This window comes from Arabidopsis lyrata, assembly GCF_000004255.2.
Source record: "Arabidopsis lyrata subsp. lyrata unplaced genomic scaffold ARALYscaffold_1, whole genome shotgun sequence".
In the NCBI taxonomy this organism is placed as follows: domain Eukaryota; kingdom Viridiplantae; phylum Streptophyta; class Magnoliopsida; order Brassicales; family Brassicaceae; genus Arabidopsis; species Arabidopsis lyrata.
Window position 1 is genome coordinate 28062911 of NW_003302555.1, and position 24747 is coordinate 28087657.

At 30.5% G+C, this 24747-nt stretch overlaps 5 protein-coding genes across 6 annotated transcripts; all 5 read right to left on the bottom strand.

Moving 5' to 3' along the window:
• Positions 1-532: 532 nt before the first annotated feature.
• LOC9330457 (acyl-protein thioesterase 2) lies at positions 533-2767 on the bottom strand. The gene is made up of 9 exons (XM_002894350.2): positions 2543-2767; positions 2311-2413; positions 1959-1995; positions 1783-1852; positions 1562-1666; positions 1321-1453; positions 1133-1218; positions 952-1042; positions 533-862 (listed from the first exon to the last, which is right to left on the bottom strand). The coding sequence occupies exons 1-9, from the start codon at positions 2550-2552 to the stop codon at positions 811-813; spliced, it is 687 nt and encodes a 228-aa protein (XP_002894396.2). The 5' UTR covers positions 2553-2767; the 3' UTR covers positions 533-810.
• A 1458-nt stretch (positions 2768-4225) lies between these two features.
• Positions 4226-6682, bottom strand: LOC9330458 (acyl-protein thioesterase 2). Its single transcript, XM_021010995.1, has 10 exons — positions 6549-6682; positions 6315-6417; positions 5964-6000; positions 5778-5847; positions 5546-5650; positions 5308-5440; positions 5130-5215; positions 4948-5038; positions 4738-4855; positions 4226-4270 (listed from the first exon to the last, which is right to left on the bottom strand). Exons 1-9 carry the CDS (start codon positions 6556-6558, stop codon positions 4804-4806), a joined length of 687 nt encoding a protein of 228 aa, XP_020866654.1. The 5' UTR covers positions 6559-6682; the 3' UTR covers positions 4226-4270; positions 4738-4803.
• A 1877-nt stretch (positions 6683-8559) lies between these two features.
• LOC9330459 (acyl-protein thioesterase 2) lies at positions 8560-11179 on the bottom strand. The gene is made up of 9 exons (XM_021014497.1): positions 10431-11179; positions 10234-10333; positions 9842-9878; positions 9665-9734; positions 9447-9551; positions 9215-9347; positions 8995-9077; positions 8811-8901; positions 8560-8718 (listed from the first exon to the last, which is right to left on the bottom strand). Exons 1-9 carry the CDS (start codon positions 10576-10578, stop codon positions 8646-8648), a joined length of 840 nt encoding a protein of 279 aa, XP_020870156.1. The 5' UTR covers positions 10579-11179; the 3' UTR covers positions 8560-8645.
• A 1344-nt stretch (positions 11180-12523) lies between these two features.
• Positions 12524-15873, bottom strand: LOC9330460 (acyl-protein thioesterase 1). Its single transcript, XM_021015297.1, is given in 11 exon segments — positions 12524-12858; positions 12955-13048; positions 13147-13232; positions 13342-13492; positions 13842-13946; positions 14041-14110; positions 14175-14186; positions 14188-14215; positions 14835-14946; positions 15159-15245; positions 15765-15873. Coding segments are annotated over 11 exon segments (846 nt in total). The 5' UTR covers positions 15781-15873; the 3' UTR covers positions 12524-12773.
• Positions 15874-21066: 5193 nt separating this feature from the next.
• LOC9330461 (cytochrome c oxidase subunit 5b-1, mitochondrial) lies at positions 21067-23675 on the bottom strand. 2 transcript variants are annotated; one of them, XM_021014617.1, is made up of 6 exons: positions 23320-23675; positions 22889-22971; positions 22606-22656; positions 21736-21802; positions 21544-21623; positions 21067-21431 (listed from the first exon to the last, which is right to left on the bottom strand). In XM_021014617.1, the coding sequence occupies exons 1-6, from the start codon at positions 23498-23500 to the stop codon at positions 21366-21368; spliced, it is 528 nt and encodes a 175-aa protein (XP_020870276.1). In that variant the 5' UTR covers positions 23501-23675; the 3' UTR covers positions 21067-21365. The 2 variants fall into 2 exon arrangements, with proteins under 2 accessions (XP_020870276.1, XP_002894400.1); XM_002894354.2 differs by having other exon boundaries at positions 22889-22974; positions 23320-23673.
• Between the last annotated feature and the right edge of the window lie 1072 nt (positions 23676-24747).

The following is a 24747-nucleotide window of genomic DNA, read 5'->3' on the forward strand; positions in this document are numbered from 1 at the left end:
TCTAATGAGCTGAAAATGTCACGGCCGGATGGCGGCTAGGGTTAATGTTCAGGGAAATATGAGGGTCATGTCCCCGCCGTATGGTACGATAGGTTTGGAAGTTTCTCGAGATTTCATTTTTCTATTGTGTCGAATTTTTGAAGCATATACAAGGAGTCTAAGGTTTGTAAAAAATGATTATCACATTAATAAAAGAAACCCTAGACAAAAGGTCTTTGCTTCAAAAACACTCGTTTTCTTTACTATTTTCCCGGTTCCGAGCTCCACTACCTTCGGGCCTTTAATTTGCTTTTCCTCTTTTTTGTGGGCCGTTTTTGGACCGTGTAACTCTGTTTGTCATGCCCATTTGGGTTTATTAATATAATTAATTAATTTTTTAAAAAATGTTAAGAAGAACATAAGCTATTTAAAAAAAAAAAATAGGAAGCATATACATGTTGAAAACGTATGCCAAAAAGAGAGAAAATTGTGATGTTAATTGTGTGCAATCTCAAATATAATATGTTATCATCATTAAGAAAATGCAATTATGTGCAATATCAAATAATATGTTATAAATTATAATGATATATTCGGCAGTTCAACACAACATCATTTTCATTTATTTCGCCAAATGACCATAAATATAAATTTTACTAAGATATAATAGAAAAAGATATTTCGCTCTTTTTTCTTAAGGTTTCGAACGAAAAATACATTAAATATTGATTACGAATAGCGAAGACATAAAAATATAATAAAACATTTTATAATATTGTACGATAGTTTTGCTCTCCAATTATTTTCTTTATGTAGAGTTTCACCATATCTTCAAAGCCCAAAGTTTCTGAGCCAAACACTGATCTCATTCATTACATGATCCCTGCACACATGATATAACTCAAATTTATAGATGTATGTTAGAAAAATTGTAATCAAAGCAAAACGCATTGAATTAATCGATGTTTAGACCCTCCGCATTGTTTGAACAAAGTTGGAAATCCAGCTTTTCGAAAGGAGTCAGCACATTTGTATCCAAACGCAGAGGAAATAACATCATCAGCTGTACCACGAAAAAAAAGATAGAATTCATTATTTAGTATGATCTCGCAATTCTTATCTAATACTATTATATATAACTTGTTTCACTTACAAGTTCCATGCATAAGTAAGATTTGTGATGTCGCAGCACGATTTGCAGCCCCTAAAGTAGTATTACACATATTGTATTCTAATCTCCTACAAGATTGAGTTTGGTTTTCTGTTATTAAAAGATACATATATAATATAAGTTTTAAGAATTTGTGAACGTTAATATATATAGGAGCTTGAAAAGGCTACCTCCATCCAGGAAGCCAACCATTGATTCCTATAACAATTTGTGGGCTTATGGGAACCCATCCAAAGGCATAATAACTCGTATAATAGAGAGCTTGTGCTGCACCCAAGCCGATTCCTCCTAGTCCTTTCATAACTACCACAACCAAAATTAACATATTAGTTAATTAATCATGTATATATTAGATAGATACCATATAGTCTGAATTTTGCATATTGTTAAGTATAGATTATTTAGAAATACCATTTTCTGGTTCACAAGAGAAAATGCTGGTAATATATTCATTTACATCATTTAAATTTTCAAAATCATCTAGCATGTTCTCAGAAGCTTTTGTCATGTCGCACCCTGATTCATCATAGAGGTTTTATAAATACAATGTTATTAGTTTTCAATTCTTGTAATATTTTAGGGACATCAAAACTTTTTTCCCCATTAAAATATAAAGCCACAAATAAACTTACATGCAGTGGTTACCTCCCCACCCAAGGAGGTAACGGGACGCTTAGGAGCAGTCGGGCAAATCCATTTTATCTATGCCATATCATAAAATTTTGATTAGAAATTAAACTTCAATTAAAAATTTCCATTTTGGATATAAGGAAATTAAGTTCATGCATGTATGTTAATAGATCCATACATTAGGATGCTTCAAACTTTTCAGAGCCGCAACTGAGCTGCATATATAATAGATATACATATATATTGAGAATAAATTACATTTCGTTTGGTAAAAATAATAATAATGTAAATATAAAATTTTAATGAAACGAACTCAATATCATTCTTGGCAACGCTATAATATTTATATACAAATAAAAGTTCACCAAAAAAATCATAGAGCAGTTAAAATTAGTGTTTGTGAATCGATATAAGATTCAAGTTTTTAGTTAAAAACAAAGAACCGCCAAGAAAAAGAGTTAAAAGTTGAAGTACTTGCAAATCATGTTTGTAAATAAAACGATACAATATATAGTATGCTAAAGTGTTACCAGTAGCCTGTGAATTCGACATCATGTAGCCAAATTATTGTGGCTTTATGAACTCCTGTGGGCCAAACATAGAAAGTTTTCCCAAATTTTATGTTCGCACTACCTGTTTAGAGAGTTATTTATACGCAAATTCACTAATGAGTTTCACACATAGAACATATGAGAGAATTGTCAAACAATTTGATAACTATGGAAGAAAAGAACAATTACAACAAGGAAAAACAAATCATACTAGAAGCCATGCTTTGGTGAGAAGAACTTGTATTTAAACTGTTTTTATGTTTTTTGTTTGGAAGCTTTTAACTTGCACCAGAGATGAAAGATATAAGAGAAGGCAAGGGAAGACATTGTGTATTTATAATAGAAATGAGTGTTTCCTTTTTTCTTTTTGTAGACCACCAAAGGAGCCTTATGACATAAAAATCTTAGTATTAAATGTTGACAAAATCTCACCCTTAAAAAAGTTGGGTGGATGGTAAAAATCTTATACTAAATTGGGTGGAACACAATTTAATTAGAACTAATCTTCATAACAAAGTTTCAATGGAGGCATAATTTATTTAAAACAATTAAGTATATTTTATTTATTTAGTATTTGTTTATTTAGTATTTGTTTAATTGACTTACAAAATGAAAAGCGCAACAAAAAGAAAAACAGATTTGGGTGTTACATTTATAGATCATATTAAAAGAAAAACAGATTTGGTTAATTAGTGTTTTTTTTTTTTTAATGTAGTTAAAACAATATAAAATTTATTATCTAATTTTCAATTTTTCCCTAAACTAAATAACACCTTGAGTAATTCAGATAAAGTTAACAAAGTAATTAAAATGATAGAAAAAAAAATCAGAATCCTTGTAGTATTTTCTTTTGATTGGCGAAAACATTAATTAAAACATATATAAACATAATAAAGCCACCAAGTTGTGTTTTTAATTAATATTAACCTAAATTGATTTAATATTAACAATTATAAGTTGACACATGAGACATGACAAATCTTAAATAACTTTTTATGAAAAAAAAAAGAAACAGACATGAATAGGTTTGATGAACGACTAAATGAGACAAACATTTGTCTTATACTGCACTGGTATTCTAAGTCACATTCGTAGAAATGAAGAAAACTAGAAGGAACGATTCAAATTCTTTTACTTTTGAACATATGGGGTTTTAATTAAGTTTAAAAAAATACCAAAAATATTCAGATCGTTCCACATTTTTTTCCTGTAAAGAGTTTCCAATTATGGTACAACTTGCGGAAACTATATCACTTTATGTCATTGCACTCGTGCCTTGAACACATCATGTTGATCTTCCCAGAGATGAAGATCAGACCCAGCCAAGAGTAGCGGAGGTGGAGGAGAGTATATGCACAGTTAGGTCACCAATTTGTTTTTCAGACAGTGTCGTAGCCTCCAACAACTACTTCCTTAAACCATCTTAATTAGTGCTTAACATGTGTACCAGATGAGCCAATTATTTCAATGAGACACACCACTTGTAACTAGTTATCGAATCAAAAGTAAGTAGAGAAACACCATCCCTTATTCCCTTGTTTTAACTCGTAATAAATCATAAGCCAAGCTTATGATTTTTAGGAGCTTTTTCCATTTTTAAACTCTTATCATCCCGCACATTGATTTCGTAACAAAAGTGACGTGTCCGTGCGCCGAAAAATAGAGACAATTGTGATGTTAATTATGATGTGAAATCTCAAATAAAATGCTAACATTAAGGAAATGCAATATGTGCAATCTCAAATATTCTATAATATATGATATATTCGGCTGTTCAACGCTACATCATTTTTTATTTGTTATTTCACCAGATGACCTTAAATATAACTTTTACTAAGACATAATGGAAAATTTTATTTCATTATTTTTAAGGTTTAGAACGAACAATATATTAACTATCCACTAACAATGACATAAAAATGAAAGCTAAAATAAAACACTTTATAATAGGGAAATTGTTAAAAATACCCTTTTTGGTGTGCCCCTTTTCAAAAATACCTCTTTTAGATGTCCATTTTCAAAAATGTCCTTTTTTAAATCTGAAATTTTTATAAAGTTTTATTAGGTTTATAAGGTACTTATGGATTGTAACTACTACTTGAAGACTCGATCCAAGTATTTATAAGGTTTTATAAGGTGTTTTTAAAGGTTTTACAAGTTATTTTAAAGGATTTTTAAGGCTTTTCAAAAGTTTTACAAGATATTTTAAAAATTTTTAAAGGTAATTAAAATGCATTTGTAAGGTATTTATAAAGTATTTATAAGATTTTAGATACATAGAAATGTAGTTTGTGTATGTTTTAATAATATTACATACATATTTGGGTAAATCTTATATTTTTAAGAGCATTTTTTAAAAGGTTTAAAAAGAGATATTTTTGAAAAGTGGCATTTTTGCAAAAGCCCCTTTATAATATAGTACGATAGTTTTGCTCTCCAATTATTTTCTTTATGTAGAGTTTCACCATATCTTCAAAGCCCAAGGTTTCCGAGCCAAATACGGATCTCATTCATTACATGATCCCTGCACACATGATATAACTCAAATTTAGAGATGTATGTTAGGAAAATTGTAATCAAAGCAAAACTTATTGAATTAATCGATGTTTAGACGACCCTCCGCATTGTTTGAACAAGGTTGGAAATCCAGACATTCGAAGGGAGTCAGCACATTTGTATCCAAATGCAGAGGGAATAACATCATCAGCTGTACCAAGAAAAAACGAAAAAAAAATTAATTATTGGCATGATCTCGCTATTCTTAACTAATACTATTATATATAACTTGTTTCACATACAAGTTCCATGCATAAGTAAGATTCGTGATGTTGCAGCACGATTTGCTGTCCCAAAATTAGTATTACACATATTGTATTCTAAGCTCCTGCAAGATTGAGTTTGATTTTCCATTATTAAAACGTACATTTATAAAGATAAGTTTTAAGAATTTGTGAAAATTGATATAATTAAGGCTACCTCCAGCCAGGAAGCCAACCATTGATCCCTATAACAATTTGTGGGCTTATAGGAACCCATCCAAAAGCATAACAACTCGTATAATAGAGAGCTTGTGCTGCACCCAATCCAACTCCTCCTAATCCTTTCATAACTACCACAACCAAAATTAACATATTAGTTAATTAATCATGTATATATTAGATAGATACCATATAGTCTGAATTTTGCATGTTAAGTATAGATTATTTAGAAATACCATTTTGTGGTTCAGAAGAGAAAATTCTGGTAATATATTCATTTACATAATTTAAATTTTCATAATCATCTAGCATGTTCTCAGAAGCTTTTGTCATGTCGCACCCTGATTCATCATAGAGGTTTTATAAATACATAAATACAATGTTATTAGTTTTCAATTCTTGTAATATTTTATAAGGGACATAAAATCTTTTTTTCCCAATACAATTTAAAGCCACAAATAAACTTACATGCAGTGGTTACCTCCCCACCCAAGGAGGTAACGGGACGCTTAGGAGCAGTCGGGCAAATCCATTTTATCTATGCCATATCATAAATTTGGATTAGAAATTAAACTTCAATTAAAAAAAATCCATTTTGGCTATAAGGAAATTAAGTTCATGCAAGGTGAAACATGTATGTTGATAGATCCATACATTGGGATGCTTCAAACGTCCCAGAGCCGTATGTGAGCTGCATATATAATAGATATACATATATATTGAGAAAAAATTACATTTTTTTAGTAAAAATAATAATAATGAAAATATAAAATTTTAATGAAACGAACTCAATATCATTCTTGGCATCACTATAAAATTTATATACAAATAAAAGTTCACCAAAAAAAGCATAGAGCGGTTAAAATTAGTGTTTGTGAATCAATACAAGATTCAAGTTTTTAGTAAAAAAACAAGAACCGCCAAGAAAAAGAGTTAAAAATTGAAGTACTTGCAAATCATGTTTGTAAATAAAACGATACAATATATAGTATGTTAGAGTGTTACTAGTAGCCTGTGGATTCGACATCATGTAGCCAGATTATTGTGGCTTTATGAACTCCTGTGGGCCGAACAAAGTAAGTTTTTCCAAATTTTATGTTTCCACTACCTGTTTAGAGAGTTATTTATACGCAAATTCACTAATGTGTTTCACACATAGAACACATGAGAGAATTGTCAAACAATTTGATAACTATGGAAGAAAAGAACAATTACAACAAGGAAAAAAAAAAATCATACTAGAAGCCATGCTTTGGTGAGAAGAACTTGTTTTTAAACAGTTTTTATTTTTTTGTTTGGAAGCTTTTAACTTGCACTAGAGATGAAAGATATAAGAGAAGGCAAGGGAAGACATTGTGTATTTATAATAGAAATGAGTGTTTCCTTTTTTCTTTTTGTAAACCACCAAAGTAGCCTTATGACATAAAAATCTTAGTATTAAATGTTGACAAAATCTCACCCTTAAAAAAGTTGGGTGGATGGTTCCTAAATTGGGTGGAACACAATTTAATTGGAAATAATCTTCATAACAAAGTATTAATGGAGACATAATTTATTTAAAACAATTAAGAATATTTTGTTTATTTAGTATTTGTTTAATTGGCTTACAAAATGAAAAGCGCAACAAAAAGAAAAACAGATTTGGGTGTAACATAATCCAATAATTTTATAGATCATACTAATTGGGGGAAAACCCCTCTATAGGGAAATTGACACTTCATCAAATTGTTATTTAAGGTTTTATAACTTTTATCTTAGGATGATTAAGTAGTTTTGTTTAAAAGTAGTAAATACAATATAATATTTTTTTTATCTAATTTTAAATTCTTCCTTAACAAAATAATAATAAGAAAAATTTCTATAAAAATAATGTTAACAAAGTAATTAAAAACAATAGAAAATTCGTCATTTTATAGTATTTGTTTTTGTTTGGCGAAAACATTAATTAATACACGTATAAACATAATAAAACAACCACGTTACTGGATTTTGTATTAATAATTATTAACCTAAATTCATTCAAAATTAATAATTATAAGTTTGACACATAGAAAATTTTTCGAAGAGAAATTGTCATCAATTAATCCTATTAAACTAAAATTAATTAAGGTCTCTCATCAGCTTTTTAATGTTATTTTGATTTTGTGATTTATGATTTAATTTTTATTATAAAAAGTTATTCTATACTCCATTTATTACAGATGTTTTCACACATATTAAGAAATCACAAAAAATATCATTTAAGTTACTTTCTTTACATAAAAAATCATTAACTACAACTAATTCAACTAATAAGAAAACATAGTGTAAAATATAATTGGTAAAATTATATTAAATAATCCCTATGCTTTTTATTTATTTGATGTTTTAGTAGTTTTTTTTTTAAATTAGATGATGCATGCTTTCAACTTTTGATTTAAAATTAATTAGTTTTTTTGTTGATTTGATGATTTATATTCTATAAATTGTATTTAATATGTTGCGCTTTTGGTGTATTTTGTCCCTTGATTAGCATTTGTTATGAGTCGTTTATCATGCCGAACTCCGTCTTTTCCATATTTTTGGTCGTCTCTTGAGTCTTGTATAAGTTCAAAGTGCTTATGCTGGATTTGGACGTTTTCGAGCATTATTGGCCTTATTCGGGCCAAGAATGTTAGAGAGAAGAAGGAGATAGGAAGGGACCGATCTATCGGTCTAGGTGCCTCTGGGAAATCACAAACCGTCATCGATATTCAATTATAAAAATATTGCTGATATTTTCAATATCTTAGCTTAGGAAGTTTACATTTTTTATGAATAAACCAATTGGGAAACTTAGATCTATTATATTTTTTGTGAATGTAAAATGTATCTTCATTCTCATGAGAATGTAATTCTCGATTCTTCCATACATTTGTATAACTGCATTTACTTCCTTCGAGAATCTGTTTCTATGTAGAGAGTATATGTTTTCAGTTTGATTAAGCAAGTTAGAAACTGCTCAACTTTTAAAACATTAAATATCATGAAAATTTGTAATCTAATTATAGTTTGTGTTAATGGCATCGTTGTGCCACAATCCAAGTTCAAATGTAGTATAATATTTATTAATTAAAAATATTTCATAAAAAAAAAAGTACTCAATTAAGATTTAAGTAAACCTCTTATCTATATAACATTAAACGAAGACATAAATTTTAGTTTTTTTTCTAAGATTCCTAAAGAAGAGTACATCGCCTATATAAAAATGATTATGAATCAGAAAAAGAGATAATAAAAATAAAATATTTTATAATATATATTACATGATAGGTTTGCTCCCCAATTCCTTTCTCTATGCAGTGTTGAGCATTGACCCTAGGGTTGGAGTTTTGTTGCGATCCATAAGCGAACATCATTGATTACTTGGGGAACAATTGGAAGATGATCCCTGCACAAGGCATAATCCCAAAATTAGATTCAGAAAAATAAAATCAATTGGTGATTAAAGCAAAACAAAGTGAAGTTAATTCATGTTTAGACCCTTCGTTTGGTATGAACGTGACTGGAAATCCAGCCATGCGAAGAGTGTCGGAACTTTTGCGTCCGAGTGGGAAGGGAACTATATCATCAGCTGTGACACAAAAGAAAGGACAAGAATCAGCATCATCTCACAATTGATATCTAAGTCGTAAAGTAGATAATATAGATGGCAATATACACATACAAGTTCCATGTGTTAGTAAGATTGATACTGATGGAGCAAGACTTGGGGACCCATAATCAAATGAGAGATTGTGAAGTAAGTTTCTGCAAGATTGAGTTAGGTTTCCATATTTTAAAGGGTTGTAACTTAAGTTTCCTTAAGAAATACTGACCCAGGTAAAAATCATTTTTGGGTCCGCCACTGCTAATAAGTGACATTAATTAGGGTTTCAAGAGCCTACCTCCAAGCAGGAAGCCAGCCGTTGATCCCTACAATAAAACTTAGGTTTCTGATTTTTCGTCCAGTGATATAAAAAGTCGCCAAGTAGAGAGCTACTGCTGCACCCAAGCCGATACCTCCTAGTCCTATCTTGACTATCAAGCCAATTGGATTAATAGATTTGATAAAGAAATTTGATGCATACTATAAGTATAAACTAAGGATTTGACGTATATATAATCATTAAGGGTTACCATTTTCTGGTTCGTCACGCAAAAGGTTAATTACAAATGCAGCTATTGAGTTTAAGGAAACCAAATCATCTTCCATATTCTCAGAAATTTCTGTGACATCGCACCCTAATTCATCAAATTAAAAGATTTTAAATACAATGTTATTAGTTTTTAATTAAAAAATTTAGAAGACATTATTAATAGTGTCTTTTTGAAATTTAAAGCCAACTATATCTTACAAGCAGTAGTTTCAATTCCACCCCAGGAAGTAACGGGACGTTTTGGAGCGACCGGACAAATCCATTTTACCTAGACATAGAAATCATAATTTCCTATTAGAAACTTCAATAAAGTTTCCATTTGGGTAAAAACAAAATCAGATTAATGGCGAAATTAACGTGTTCATGGATCCATACATTTGGAAGATTCAATTTACGTACAAACTTAGTTGAGCTGCAGAAAGAATAGACATCAATATAGTGAGAGATGAATGGTATGATATAATTAAAGAATCGTTATTATTCTTTGTAGGGCAACCAAGATTTTATATGCAAATAAAACTTCACAAATAAGAAAAAGAGGCAAATTCAGAATTTGTGTAATTAATATTTGTAAAACATGCCAAATTCAAATTCTAAAAACACTTTTTAGTTTCATTTTCTTCCATTTCAAAAAAAAAAAAAAAAGATTTAAAAGTTGAAGATTTTCCAAAACATTTTTATAACTTAATTACTAGAATAGGTTACTTCGATACTTAAAGACAACGAATCATGTAAAAATAAAAATTAAAGCAATGTGATTGTGTTACTCGAAGCCTTTCTGCCCGATGTCGTGAAGCCAGACTATAGTGGCCTTGTGAATTCCTGTAGGGTAAACTATTTTAGTGTTTCTACATGCAATGCCACTACCTGTATATATTGTAATATGTTTAATATATCCATTACAACCAGAGATACAACATAACTACAGAAAAAAATCATGACCAATCAACAAGGAAACACATACTAGAAGCCATGTTTTGAATAATCACTTCTTTCAAAAACTTATAGATTTCACTAGAGATGGAATATGTAAGGGGAAGGTATTGTGTAATATTAATCAAAGAAGTGCTAAGAAAGAAAAGCCTTATTATTAAAATTAAAGTTGGGTGCATGAAAAAATCTTCTTATTAAAAGTTAGATCTCATTATACTGGCAGATCTAGAATAATCTTTTTTTGGAGACATATTTAATTATTTAATATAAAACAAAATAACTTTAGTAGTAATTAGATATCATTTTAATATTTAGTGAAACGAAAAACTGCCAAAATAATAACTTTGGTAGTAAAATATCTTTAAATTAATAAACTATCAATATTTTTCTCAATGGATGTCTAAATAAGTAGTAAAATAAGAATAATAAATTTCTGGTCCCAATTTGGACAAAAAAAAAAAAAAACTTTTTGAAAAGTTAGTAAGATTATATATATTAAACCTATGTAAGTATCTAGTTTTCTTAAAATCATAACTAATGATTGAAACTATACCCAAATCATATATACGAAAGGAGGTAAACTTTCATATATCTGATTTTAAAAAAAATTGTTTACAAAATTACAAAGAAATTATGTTCAGTATAGGGGGTGATTGGAAGAGACTTTAAGGGCTTTAGATTTTTTTTAAAGTCTTAAAAGCCAAATATTTACCAATCACAATTTTAGGACTTTAGGTTTTTTTTTAAGTTTTTAAAGTCTAACTGCCCACTTTTTTTTTTACGTTCAATTTTCTAAAGTCTTAAATATGAGGCTTTCAAACAAATAATAAAACTTCAAAATAAATAATAATTAAAAACTTTCTTTTTTTTTCTCCTCATAATAATTAGAATCTTTCTACATATTTACATATATTGTTTCACAAATATTTTTTAATAAATTATTTCTTATCATTTTTTAAGATCCATTTCAATAATAATCATTTTATTTTCATAATCACCATTAATATTGGTAGAAAAGAGTTTATAGAATAGTATTTTTAATAAAACATATACTTTCATATAGGTCATTCAATTATTTCATAAATTGCTTCATCATTAATAGTTTTATTGATTTTTGATTACTCAAAATTATACAACTACTCAACAAAAAATAAACATTCAAAACACTATTATTAGCCATGTTTTGATTTTTAGTTTATCCACTTTTTAATGCAATGTTTGGTTAGTAAACACGAATGAATAATACATATTTCATTTATTTATTGAGAATATTTTTGGGGCTTTTGCAAAAATGGCACTTTTCAAAAATACCCCTTTTTAAAAACCTTATAAAAAATGTTCTTAAAAATATAAGATTTACCCAAATATGTATGTAATATTATTAAAACATACACAAACTATATTTCTATGTATCTAAAATCTTATAAATACTTTATAAATACCTTATAAAGACATTTTAAATACCTTTAAAAACCTTTAAAATATCTTGTAAAACCTTTGAAAAACCTTAAAAATCTTTTAAAATAACTTGTAAAACCTTTAAAAACACCTTATAAAACCTTATAAATACTTGGATCGAGTCTTCAAGTAGTAGTTACAATCCATAAGTACCTTATAAACCTAATAAAACTTTATAACAATTTCAGATTTAAAAAAGGGCATTTTTGAAAATGGACATCTAAAAGGGGCATTTTTGAAAAGGGGCACACCAAAAGGGGTATTTTTAACAATTTTCTATTTTTCTATGCATTTATTTATGATTTTTTGTATTGTTCTAAATTCTTATCAGTAAGAAAATTATATTGTCACATGAATTTATTTATAATATTATTTATATTTATTATGAATATATATAATCCTACAAAAATAATAGTCACAACCTCTACAGCTTTACTACTAATCAGAGTTTAACAGCCAAAGTTTTTACAGCCAAAGTCTCTGCAGTCAAAGTTTCTACAACCGAAGTTCTTAAAGTCAAAGTCTTTACAGCCAAAACTAACAACCTCTTCCAATCACCCCTTTAGTATTCTTCCTTTGGAAAATGCATTTTCAGTTTAATACAGCAATTAGGAAGTATTTGGATTTTCTATGAAGAGAACTTGGAAATTCCAAACAGACAAAACATAAATATAAAACCCCTTTATTAAAGACGAAGAATCCACCATGGACAAAAGAACAAACGACAAAATAAATCACAAAATAACGAACCATGAACTATATATACCCCAAGAAACCCAACCATTATACATTATACTATCTCAAGTCTACACTAGTTTTCTTTCACGCTCTCCACCAATTCCTTTTCATTCCCATTTATTCTTTCTTCTAACGGTTGATCATATCGTTTATATAGCTAGATGCATCGCACTGTAGTTTAGCACGAGCCCTCAAGCCCGAGCCTCGCTGTGAGCCAGTGAACGACCTCATTCATTTCTTTGGGAACAGTATAGTGACCAAGTCTGCACATTGGCATAAACCCAAAACTCTTTATAAATATGTTCAAACAAATTAGTTATTAAATAAAATCATTTTGTATTCACTAAAGTTTTAATTACCCTTCGTATGGTTTGAACATGGCTTGTCGAAATCCAGCCATGCCAAGAGACTGCGCAGATTTCTCTCCAAACCTATAAGGAACCACATCATCGGCTGTGACACAAAAAAATCAGTAAAGATCATCTTAGCGCGGACATTACTAAAAGGGGAAACTGAAAATATATTTTACAAACAGACTTGTTTACACATACATGTCCCATGTGTAAGGATGATTGGTAACGACGCAGCACGCCTTGCAGCCTCATATGAACATTCTATTTTGCTCCTTATTAAGCTCCTATAAAGTTAAGTTAGCCTTCTATCAGTAAAAAATAAAAATAAACTAGGCAACATTAAGTTAAAAGAAAACAATGTTTGTATAACATGAGGGCTTGAGAAGTTATTACTTCCAACCAGGAAGCCAGCCGCTAAGCCCTACAACAGCTCGTAGGTTTAAAGGATACGCATGGCCAGTTCCATAACGTCCAAGAGCATAACAAGTCGCGGAGTAGAGAGATATTGCTGCTCCCATGCTAAAACCTCCTATGCCCACTTGAACTATCAAAATCAGAAGAGCAAGTCAATGATTTAGCCAGGCCCGGTCATGTAATATTCATGACCCAATACGAAATAAAAAATCTGAGGGTTCTATATGTAAAATAATACTACAAATATTGTCAAAAATAAAAGTTTTCCAAAAATTAGGGACTCTAACAAACCTTCTTCTAACTAATTCACTTGTTGTCCTCATTAAATATTTAAAAAAAAAAAAAAATGTGCCTCTATTTTTGTATGGCCTTATACACATGTATCATAAAAATAGGTGCAGGGTCGGGCCTGGATTTAGCTAAAGATCGACGATGCATAGTACATTCCTAAAATTCAAGTTTAGATGATTTTGGCTTACCATCTGCTGGTTCAGCAGACAAAAGATTAGCAATATGCGAAGCTGAGGCATCTAAACCTTCCAAATCATCATGACCATCTTCAGAAATTTCCCCAACGTCAAACCCTGATTGTAACTACCGTTAATTCAGTTTCTAGTATTACTTTAGAGACAACAAAGAATGATTCTTGAAGTTTTCAAATGAGAGAACTGATCTTACAAGCAGTGCAGGTAAATCCACCAAGACTTGTAACAGGACGCGAAGGAGCAGTTGGACAAATCCATTTTATCTGTGCAATAGCATAAATGTTTTGATGGTGGATTTATTACAAAACATGTTTAATAGATTCTTACATTTGGAAGATGCATGCAAGCTTTCCATGAGCTGAGATGAGCTGTAGCAAAACAGAGACAAATGTGAGAAACGCATGTATGTTTCAATTGTTGTTTATTTTGGATTAATTTACAAAACATGGAATATTCTTTTTTATATGAGACGATGAAATTGTCTTGTTAATTCTCTACAAATGTCTTACCAAAGGTATAAGTTTTGCTTATGATTTTATATATATATATATATATATATATATATATATATATATATTTAATGACAAATTTTAATGAACTAAACTTAATATTCCCATTAGAGAAGACATTTGAGAGGAAAGGTACAATGGAAATACCAATTAATTCTTTGCGGCGCCACAACATTTATTTACAAATAATACTTCAAAAATAACTAAAGAAAAAAAGAAGCAGCGCATATACAATTTGTTCTCTAAAGTTGGTATTAGAGAACATGCCCAAATTCAACTTTCGAAAACTCTTTTGTTTTTTCTTCCATTTAAACACACCCAAAAGATGAAGCTTTTTCCTAAAACATATATTTATACTTAAGACAAGAAGAGCAAGCACCAAGCAGGAGTTTATGCTTCAAGAGGTTAGTTTGATTCTTTTAAGACACAAACAAAAAAAAGAGCATAATAATCGAAAGAGTCATGTGAAGAGTGTTACCTAGACCCATTGTCACCAAGTCCATGAAGCCAGACTAGAGTGGCTTGATGCTTTCCCTTAGGCCTCACAACATAAGTCCTTCCAAATTCATATCCCCTTGCATTTCTACTTCCTTCAAAGATTATACCAAATACAGAGTCGTCATAAACAACTTTCAAGCAAAAAGAACTTAGTTTTTTAAGATAACAAGAGAAACTTTAAGCCAATTAAAACCCAAACCAATCCTTGGAATAATCTATCTAAAATATCATACAATAAACAATTTTGGTCACAACAAGTACCACTAACATTAACATGAACAATGAAGAAGGGGGAAAAACAAACCAGAACCCATGCTTTGACGAGAGTAACTCATTTTTGGATCAAGTGTATTGAATCCTCTTAAAGTTTTGTAATTTGTCTTCTGAAGAGCTTTCAAGTTTCAAAATACAAAGAAGTGATGATGGTTAATATATGAGCAGGCAATGTGTATTTATACACCAAATTAAAGGGTATGGTTGATGTGGAAATGTGGAATAAAAGAAAAGATGTGAATCTGAATCATTCACTATAGGATGCTTCAATGTGTACAACAGCTAACAAAAACTACTAGAATGGGAATGAAAGGAGAAAACTATAGACGTATAGAGGATGCATCCATGGAAAAGGAGTGCTTAAATAAGATTAAAGAAAAGAAAATTCAGTATTTTTCTTTAAACAGCAAAAGAAAGAAATCCTTTTGGAAACACAAGGAATATAGTAGGGAAACCCAATATAGTAACAAATAAAATAAAATAAAACACAGCAGAGAGCTAGCGGTAAACAAGAAACAGAGAGAGAATCAATGCCTTGTGGGCAGTGGTGGAGGGGAAAAAATTAAAGAAACACCAAATAACTTTTTCTCATACTAAAAGAATATTTGTTCTATATAACAACAATACATATTTTTACCTGAAACATTAGGCATAATCCAAAATTGTAAAAGAAGAAAAATCCTGCAAACTTTGTGAGAAAATCCTGCGAACAAAAACAAAAAAACTAAAATTTGGATTTGTAATTAAGGGTTTTGTTTTATCTAAGGGTTCTTGGATATATAATAAAGATTTGGATCTACCGAAATGATGGCAAGTGTGGAAAAAACATAAGAGAGCAACCTGGATTTTTCAGGTGGGGTGAAGAAGATATTGAAGAAAAAGACACAAATCTTTTTCATCAATTTCAACGCTTTGTTCATTGCTGTGTTCTGTTTGCCATTGATAATGCTTATTGCTCAGTGCCCACCAATAGATTCAAATCTTTTGGGTTTCCCAGTACCGGTGTGTCAGGACTGAGGAGCCCATTTCACCCAAATTTTTGTTAAAATAATAAATCCACAATTATAATTTTTTTCATCTACAATTCACACACAAACAAAATCCTAGGTTTACTCTTTTCAGTGGATATTGTTCATCACGAGTTTATAGTAATACAAAACATATATTTGTTAAAAGTAAAACATTTTGACAGGTTTTGATATATTATAATTTTTTAAAGAATTTTTAGAAGTATTTATAAACTTTCATAAAAATCACTTTTTATGTATTTCCTATAGAATTGATGTTTCAAAAATATAAAAGGAGATGTAAGGGGAATAATGGGAAGGTGAGTAGGTCTGAGAACATGCACCACAATGCATGTGTCACCTGTAGTATCCACTCTTCATAGCCCAATCAGCCATCATTTCCATTTTCTCAATTTTATAGATTGATATAAATTTGAAGTTGGTGGGTCAGTACAAGAATTTATTCTTATCGAAATCAGAAATAGTAATGAAAGTGATTGTTTAATCTACTAATGACACTTTGTTCAAAAAAAATAAAAATTCTACTACTGACTTTTCTAAATAACTATAGGAGCCCAAAAACAATTTCTATTAAGGATTTTTTCTAAATAATTATATGAACTAAGATTTATCTAGTTTGCCACAAATCTAAGCAAAAATAATTAGATTAACATATAAGATAAATAAAATGACCTAACATAGACCAACCCCATTTTTTGCCATTTATATTAAAATGACAATAATTAAACGGAAAATTTAAAAAGAAAATAAGCAAAAAATAAAAATAAAAAATCTTATTTGCCATTTTTTTTTAAAATGATAGCAATTAAACAGAAATTTAAAAGCAAAAAATAAGCAAAAATAAGCAAAAAAAATAATAAAAAAATTACAAAATCAATCGAATTCCCCATAAACACAAAAAAAAAATGTGTTTTCTCAAAAGCGTAATGCTTGCATATTTTTAATCCTTTCTCTAAGAGATTTATGGAATGATTACTACTATCTGAACACATGGTTCTAAATATGATAGTAGCATTTTGGAGAGAAGTGATTGTTACCTGAAAATAATTATGGAAATGGTTGACTTAGTTTATAGGGTACAAAAACTAGTGGAAAATGACATTAACCTTTTGCTTAAACAATGGCGGTATCTTATTAGATTAGTTTAATTTCTTACGAATGTCAAGCAATTTGCAATTTAATTATATTTGTACAGTGAAAATATATTTCGTCTTAAGTCAACTCTATTTATACCCCCACATTTAAGACGAAAATATATTTCGTCTTAAATATATTGTTGGTATTTCAGCACTACAATGCTAACTCGTTGATGGTATTTAAAGGTGCATAGTATTTTTTTTTTTTTTTTGTTAAAGGGTTTTCTTAAATAAAACAGAAAGTATACAAAGAAGAAAATACCAAACCATTACAACAAGAAAATTAAAAAGAACTAGTAACTAGAACCAAGAGGACGAAAGATCTAAACAAAAAAAGCTTGAATAAAGGAAGGAGACAAAACCTAAACTTTTGTAGACTTAGGTAATCCAGCATTTAAGAATGGAACTCCCACGCTTTAAGCCTAGATGAATCATTGATTTACACTTATTCTCCATGGTGGAAATAATGAGCCGTGTAACAGTAATCGGAGATAGGGAGAGACCGTCATGAAAACGTCTATTCCTCTCTTTCCACAGTTCATAAATCGCACCCTGTCAGCCTTGAAGAAGAGCAAGTTTTTTTGTGCTTAGATACTGAAGTTGTTGGCAGCCAAATACTGAAGGTGCATAGTATTTGCTTGTTCGTATGGTTAAAAGGCTAATTAAGCCCATTGTAAGTTTATGCGTTTTAATTATGCTAATTAGGATAAAACTCAGCATTATATTTAAAATAATTTGGAAAATAATTTTTTTCCGAAAGTTAGTGAATTTAATAATGTATTATACATGATATCGATTGAGAAAAATTAATATATATATAAGAGCGAATGCAAAATACGCAAAATAATGAAGACAACAAGTAAAATTTTACAAGACATATTTATAGACATTCCAAACGTTGATGTGTTTAAATTTTTGAAATATGTGTTGCGTGTCGAATTAAGACACATGGTAGATTAAGAATTGTAAGTGTGTGATTTACATTAATTAAGAGTATTAATGTTTTACGCTAAGTATATGTCTCATTGTTTAATTATCTTTATTGAGTAGACGTTTGTGAACAAAAGTAAGGTAGCTCGCTAGGGTTCCTACCATTGTTTATGCTTAATTAGTTTATAGAAATTTTTTTAAAAAACTTATCTTAGCTAAAGAATATCCCCTATATATTAATTGAGAAGCATTTTAAATAAAAAACCTTACCTTCACGTGTGATTTATAAGACTGCCATGCTGACATGTCGCAACCAGATAAACTATGAGCAAACTTAATAATTGTCCAATATTTACTAGACTAATTACATATAATGTCATTAGTGGTACTTATGCATATTTTTCCTCTATATTTAAGAGATTAGCAATTAATAAAGGAAATTAATTAATAAAAACTATATATATTGACGAAACAAGTAAAAAGTATATAGCATAAATCATGATGAACAATATATAATATAAATGTTAATTATATGTTTTGTACTTATATTTTCTTATATGTTTTATAAAAAACATTTAGAATTTTAACATATATGACATTTTATTTTTTGTTATAAATTACAAAACATCTAAATATATATGTGAGCCCATATGTTTCCTAAATATATTTGGAACATAGTTTTACATAAATTAGTTAGTAACATTTCATTTATTACACATTCACTATGAACAATATTTCAATATTAATCTATGTTAAAAATGTATCCGCTTACTCATTATTTTCAATACTATTTCTTTTCAAATTTTTACCTTATCAATTTATTAAAACTTCTACACGGTTTATTCAATTTAATTAGTCATTTACTCATTTTAGTTACATTTTATTTACAACCCAATACCTTATCGTACCAATATAAATTGATTCATAAAATGAGGGATATGCAATAAATCAATCCTAACTACATAGAATTATCAAGAATAATAAAGGATAATAAAATTTATTACGTTTAAAAAATAATTATTCATACTCTTTTCAGTTTTTATATTGAATTGTTTCCAAAATAAAATCTTAATTAAAATACAAAAAATATTCGAATATATTTCAGAATTGTAGGAATGATATTTCAAAAAAAAACTTTGGTCAATATTTTAATTTAAAATCTTATTCCAAATATGGAATATCCTAATTCCTAACTAATAAAATCTCCAAAATATATGAGTTACTAAATCATATTCAAATATTCACACTTATATATCAAGTGATAATATATAATCGGTTTCCAAAAAATTGTTTATATATTTCATATAACTATTTCTTCCCGCACTATGTGCGGGTAAATCATCTAGTTGTTATTTAAAGCACATACAAGAAAATCATATATATTTACGATAATCAATAAGTTTTATACTGAAAAATATATTAATAGAGTATTCTAGTGATCTATAACTCTTCGATCTGCATCATCGCATTCCATTCCATTGGCTTATATTAAGATTTGAATTCTTCTAATAAAGGAATGCAAAATCACTCATTAAGTAAAAGAAAAAAACAGTGCACAATAACCAAATGTGTGTCTGGAGCAATGCTATTAGACCAACGCCTCTTACCGATCGAGTTAAAGTAAAAACATTCAAAAGATTCATATGAACAAAATAAATGAAAGTATGAATGAAAAGGAAATTTAATAATGAGGGCAAGCTGTGTGGATCTTTAAAGAAGTATGGTGATTAGTCTGAAATAGAAAGGAAATAGAAACTCCAACATTCGTTTTCTTGAGATTGTTTTTATTATTAGACTTTTCGAATTTTTGGCAGAATCAATTCTCTAAGCATTTTTTTATATTTTCTTGGTAGGTTTTGTTTTGGGTTCATACGGTGTCATAAAACAATGTTTTAAATGAAAAAAGAAAAACTTTTTACCAAAAATGTTTTCTCACTTTTAAATTCATAGTTTTTAATTCATAATATGTCTAATTTTCTATATAAACAAATCGGATGAAAACTATCCACTTTGAAAAATGAATATTACATATATACAAGTAAAATTGAATCTTTGTTCAATTGATTTTAGCCGTAGAAAAGGAAAAGATATTTGTTAGAAAAAAATAGGAAAGAAGATTTAGGAATACATCTTTGTATAGTAATGGAGAATATAAAAACGGTTTTGATGTTACATCGTATGTTCTTGTTCTTTTTTTTTTGGTGAGTGTATGTTCTTGTTCTTTATATTCCCCTTTTGGTATTATTATAAATAAATAAATAAACTAAAATGGATGCTGGTTTAATTAGTAGTACTTCACCAATTAAGGAAATCGAGTTTCTTCCTTTTTATTCTTTAATTTGTTTTTTTTGTTTGGTTCGGGCATCTTCGTTCGCTTGTCTTGTTCAGGGTCTCTCCCGAAAACAAAATAAAAATGTAACACCGAATCTGGTCTGGCTTCGTTGCCATATAAGAGTTATATTCATTGTTGGAAAATTTAACGATGCAAATTAAGCCACCAGGCACGATATTTTATAGTTTACGAATTTTTATATCAGAAAGTAGTATTATTCCATAATACACATACGTTATTACTTTCTCCTATTACTGTTGTTGGAAAATTATGCTATACATATCATAAGTCAAATGCTATACATATCATAAGTCAAATGTTTTATAGAAGACTTAAAGTTATAGGTGTGACTTGGTATTTAAGGTTCCTGATCAAAAATGTCATAAAAAGAATGATTTCATTTATTTAATTATATGGTAAGAGGCCAAATGTCAAATATATCAATGACGGCTGTGTTAGCTGATTATGGCTTTTATGAAAAATATCGGTAGGTCGACATAGACGACAAGCCAATTGGATTTCAGGGGTTCTCTAGGCATTTTTTTTTACCACAAAACATACACATCATGAACACCAAAACTATATATTATAATTCAAAAAAGAGGAATGATTCTGACTCGAGAATCATTCATAAAAACAAAAGGCTCACGAGTATTTTAAAGCAAAAAGGGTTAAGAGTCTAGAGGCATATTGGTGGTGTCCTCTCGAGGATCAAAAAACATATTCAAGTGTTTTCATTTTTCACCAGCGAGAAATATTTATTGCACTCACCAAAATAGAAGAATTTTTTTGCGGTTGAGATAACACTGGAATTAATGGTGGTGGTCTTCGTCGTCACCGTGACCATCTGGTGGTCCGCCTGGACCAACCACTTCGAGCTGCCAAACAAACATGAAACAAAGTTCAAAAAACCTCCACCATTATTTTTGCTCTCTTGAAATTTGGTTAGATTCTAAGTCATAAGAACATTGAAGGCCAAGTTTAACTTACCTCGAAGTATTGAGAGCACACTGGACATTCAAATGACTTTCCTTTCTCTAGCCAGAACCATACGACGTCGTGTTCATCCTCTGGGAGATATAAGAACACAACAAATGATTGGTAAATGGATCCAACGACCAACAGTGATCAAATGACAAAAGAAAATCTATTTAAGAATATGGCATCAAAATGATAACTTACCGCCTTCACCACCAGGGCATCCGACAATTCTCTTGTCATAGTAGGACTTTACGACAGCGGGAGATTCCTGGAGATGATAGGATTTTGAATCAAGAGCTTACCAAAAAAAGGTTCATAATAGTAAACTCAATGACCTCCAAAGAAATTCGCGAAGATCCAACAAAGAAAGAGTGATACAAGAAAAGAAGAACGTCACATATCTCGAGATTATTTTAAAATACAGTATGCAATCCTAAGAAATTGCATCAATTCTAAGCATATAGGGATCTGAATTAGACACATAATAAGTCAATTGACTTGTGGAAATTTTCGTCATCATCATTAAACATAAGGAGTTATGAACCGTGAGATCAATGGTTAGGTAACAGAATCACACCATTCAAACAACTTTACTTCGAACGCATCATAGAGTCAGCAGTCAAGTATCATAGTAAAAAGGGCTGACCTGACCTTTCAGGGCAGTCCTTCCATTTCATTAATTATAGGAAATGAGAACCAGGTTATCAGAAAAGTTCTAAATGGTAAACACCACGTAAGAGAAGTGCTCAACCCCGTAAAGACTAATGCTTGTTGGAGCTCAGTTGAGAAAGGTACACAAAAGGACTCAAAACCAAACTCCTTAAAGATCAGAGGATACAAGTTGATCTGAATAGGTCCAAAAACCAGCGTGAACCCAAAAAAAAATTCAAATAGAATGACCAGACATTAAGTTTCAGAAGATCTGATCATGGTGTTCCGAGGTCATTGGAACATCTAGATTAGGCCAATTATCCTAATTCTGTTTAACTGGACTTTGTGTGGTTAGGCTTGATTTAGGTACACTGTTTAAAGTAACACCATTTTTTTCTCATGATCTACGAATTGACTAACCTTAGTACCAAAAGGACCTTCAGGGTAGTCGATGTCAAGCAGCCTCCTTCCCTATACACAGAGAACATAAGAAAGTCAAAACTAAGTTTCTGCTCTTCGAACGCAACATCAAACCACACTCTACTCTTTGTCAAGACGAAACAACCACATCTATTGGTATTCCAGAATCTAACAAAGAACTTCTTATCTAAAGAACGACACTCATGATGACACCAGAGTGCCAGAAAAACAGGCTTGTATCATACCTAAAACGCATATAAACATAAGTATATAAAGCAATCACCTCAAGCTCAGCTTCAAGCTCCTCTCTTTCATGTCCAGTAGCAATAGGCATAACATCCTCCACATTCTTCTTTACAGATGTTCCTGCTGCAAGTTACAAAAGTAATAACAAGTCCTTCCTTAATACAAATAACAAAATCTATGAAACATAATCTTAAGCATGTTGCTCTTCCTCTTCTTCAAATACTTAAAAGATTTTACGTTTACAAAAAATTAGCCCTAGATTGATTAAGTAGCACCACAAGCATTTATTCAAAATCGATGTTGACATCGCATTAACTATCTCTGGGACCAAATCCAGATTCAAAAATCTATCGCACTGTTTTGATTTGGACATGTTCATATATGGAGAATCAGCAATTCAATTCACCACTTATATAAAGCATCAATACAAGATCTGATACGAACAACTACAGGCAAAGCTTCTTTTACCTGACTCGGAGCTGAAATGGCGAGATAAAAGAGATGAAGAAGCGGAAATTGTTGATCGATTGGTGGAGAGATGGAGACCAACGGGCTTGGAGACGACGAATCGGCGAGAGGAAGAAGCAACCGCGAAATCGGATGCTGTAGCTAGGCTTTTGAGATTAGAAGAGACGATTCTTCTCCACATGATGAAGATGAGCAAAGGCGTTTGATCTCAGGTCACTTCCGGCGACTCGAAAGATGATCTTCAACGCTTCTCTCGTCGGCGAAATGGCGCAGCCAGTGGATTCTCTGACCTTTTGTTTTTTTCCTGGGAGAATTGTTCAATTGCGATTTGACTTGGCACGTGTGAAACACTGACCTACAAGAATTTTTAAAAATCAGAACTATATGATTTTTTTTTTGGAGAAAAAACCCGAAAAAACCGTCATCTATTTTTTATTTGGTCGTTTAATACGTGTAGTTTTAAAATTGAAATAAAAATGCCTACTTTAATTGTTGTTGTCTTTTAAATACTTTGTTTTTTAAATTTTGGTAGATTTGTACCTCTGCGTTAACGGCAGTTAACGATGGTAACGGAATCGCTAACTAGGGTTAAAACTTAACCGATTATATTTACGTATATATATACAATATCTTTTCAAACCTATACGAACGTATTGCTGTAGTCAAGTGGTAATATATGTGTTGAACTAACCATCCCGAACCAGAGATTGAGTCCCACATCTATCCTCTTCAGACGTTTCTATTTTTCTTTTTTTTTTCTTCTGACTTTGTCTTCTTCGATCCCTAAACAGAATCTTCACTTGAATCCTTCTCATATCAGCTCTCACCATCACTTCCGTCAGCCTTTCACTGGGGCTCCATCGCCGATTCCTCCCATTTCTCCTTACTCTTAGATCCTGACGACTTTACAACTTAGGCAGTGCCGGTCCGGTAAATTTGGGTGTCCTAAGCAAAATTAAAGTCCATAAAAAAAAATTCTTTTAAATTAGATTTTTACCATTAAAAAGAATGGTGTAGTTGTCTCTAAAAACCCACAATATTTTTAAAAGGCCCTACAAAAATTATTGTATATAAAAAAACTTAACAAATTTTTAGGTAAAAATTCCCTCAAATTTTGAGGCCCTAATCGGTGGCTTCGGTGGCTTGCCCTCTGCGCCGGCCCTGAACCTAGGCATTCTCGGTATATGTCGCAACCATCGTCTTTCTTCTCCTTTGATTCATTGCCGCCGTCAAATCCGCCGGTTTCGGTGTCGGTGGAGGAAAAAACCGGCGCCGGATTTAGCCCCTCTCTGCCTCTGTCACCGTTTACGATGTGTCATTCTTCTAGCTCTCGGAACGCCGAAGATGGGGAGAATCGGTGAAGTCAAAAAAAAAAAAAAAAAAATTAAAACGTCGAAGAGGGACGAAAGGAAGATACGAACTCAGCCC

Coding starts and splice junctions, on each gene's coding strand:
- LOC9330459 (XM_021014497.1), bottom strand. CDS start 10,578: ATGCACCCAACTTTAATTTTAATAATAAGGCTTTTCTTTCTTAGCACT. Junction 9,879..10,233: donor ATCGGGCAGAAAGGCTTCGA/GTAACACAATCA, acceptor TTCTTTCTGCAG/CTCAACTAAGTTTGTACGTA. Junction 9,078..9,214: donor GGCTGGCTTCCTGCTTGGAG/GTAGGCTCTTGA, acceptor TCAATCTTGCAG/AAACTTACTTCACAATCTCT.
- LOC9330457 (XM_002894350.2), bottom strand. Junction 1,219..1,320: donor GGTTGGCTTCCTGGATGGAG/GTAGCCTTTTCA, acceptor TCAATCTTGTAG/GAGATTAGAATACAATATGT. Junction 863..951: donor TTGTTCAAACAATGCGGAGG/GTCTAAACATCG, acceptor TCATGTGTGCAG/GGATCATGTAATGAATGAGA.
- LOC9330461 (XM_002894354.2), bottom strand. CDS start 23,500: ATGTGGAGAAGAATCGTCTCTTCTAATCTCAAAAGCCTAGCTACAGCA. Junction 22,975..23,319: donor CCATTTCAGCTCCGAGTCAG/GTAAAAGAAGCT, acceptor TGTAACTTGCAG/CAGGAACATCTGTAAAGAAG. Junction 21,432..21,543: donor TGTGCTCTCAATACTTCGAG/GTAAGTTAAACT, acceptor TTTGTTTGGCAG/CTCGAAGTGGTTGGTCCAGG.
- LOC9330458 (XM_021010995.1), bottom strand. Junction 6,001..6,314: donor GTCGAATCCACAGGCTACTA/GTAACACTCTAA, acceptor TTATATATGCAG/CTCACATACGGCTCTGGGAC. Junction 4,856..4,947: donor TTGTTCAAACAATGCGGAGG/GTCGTCTAAACA, acceptor TCATGTGTGCAG/GGATCATGTAATGAATGAGA.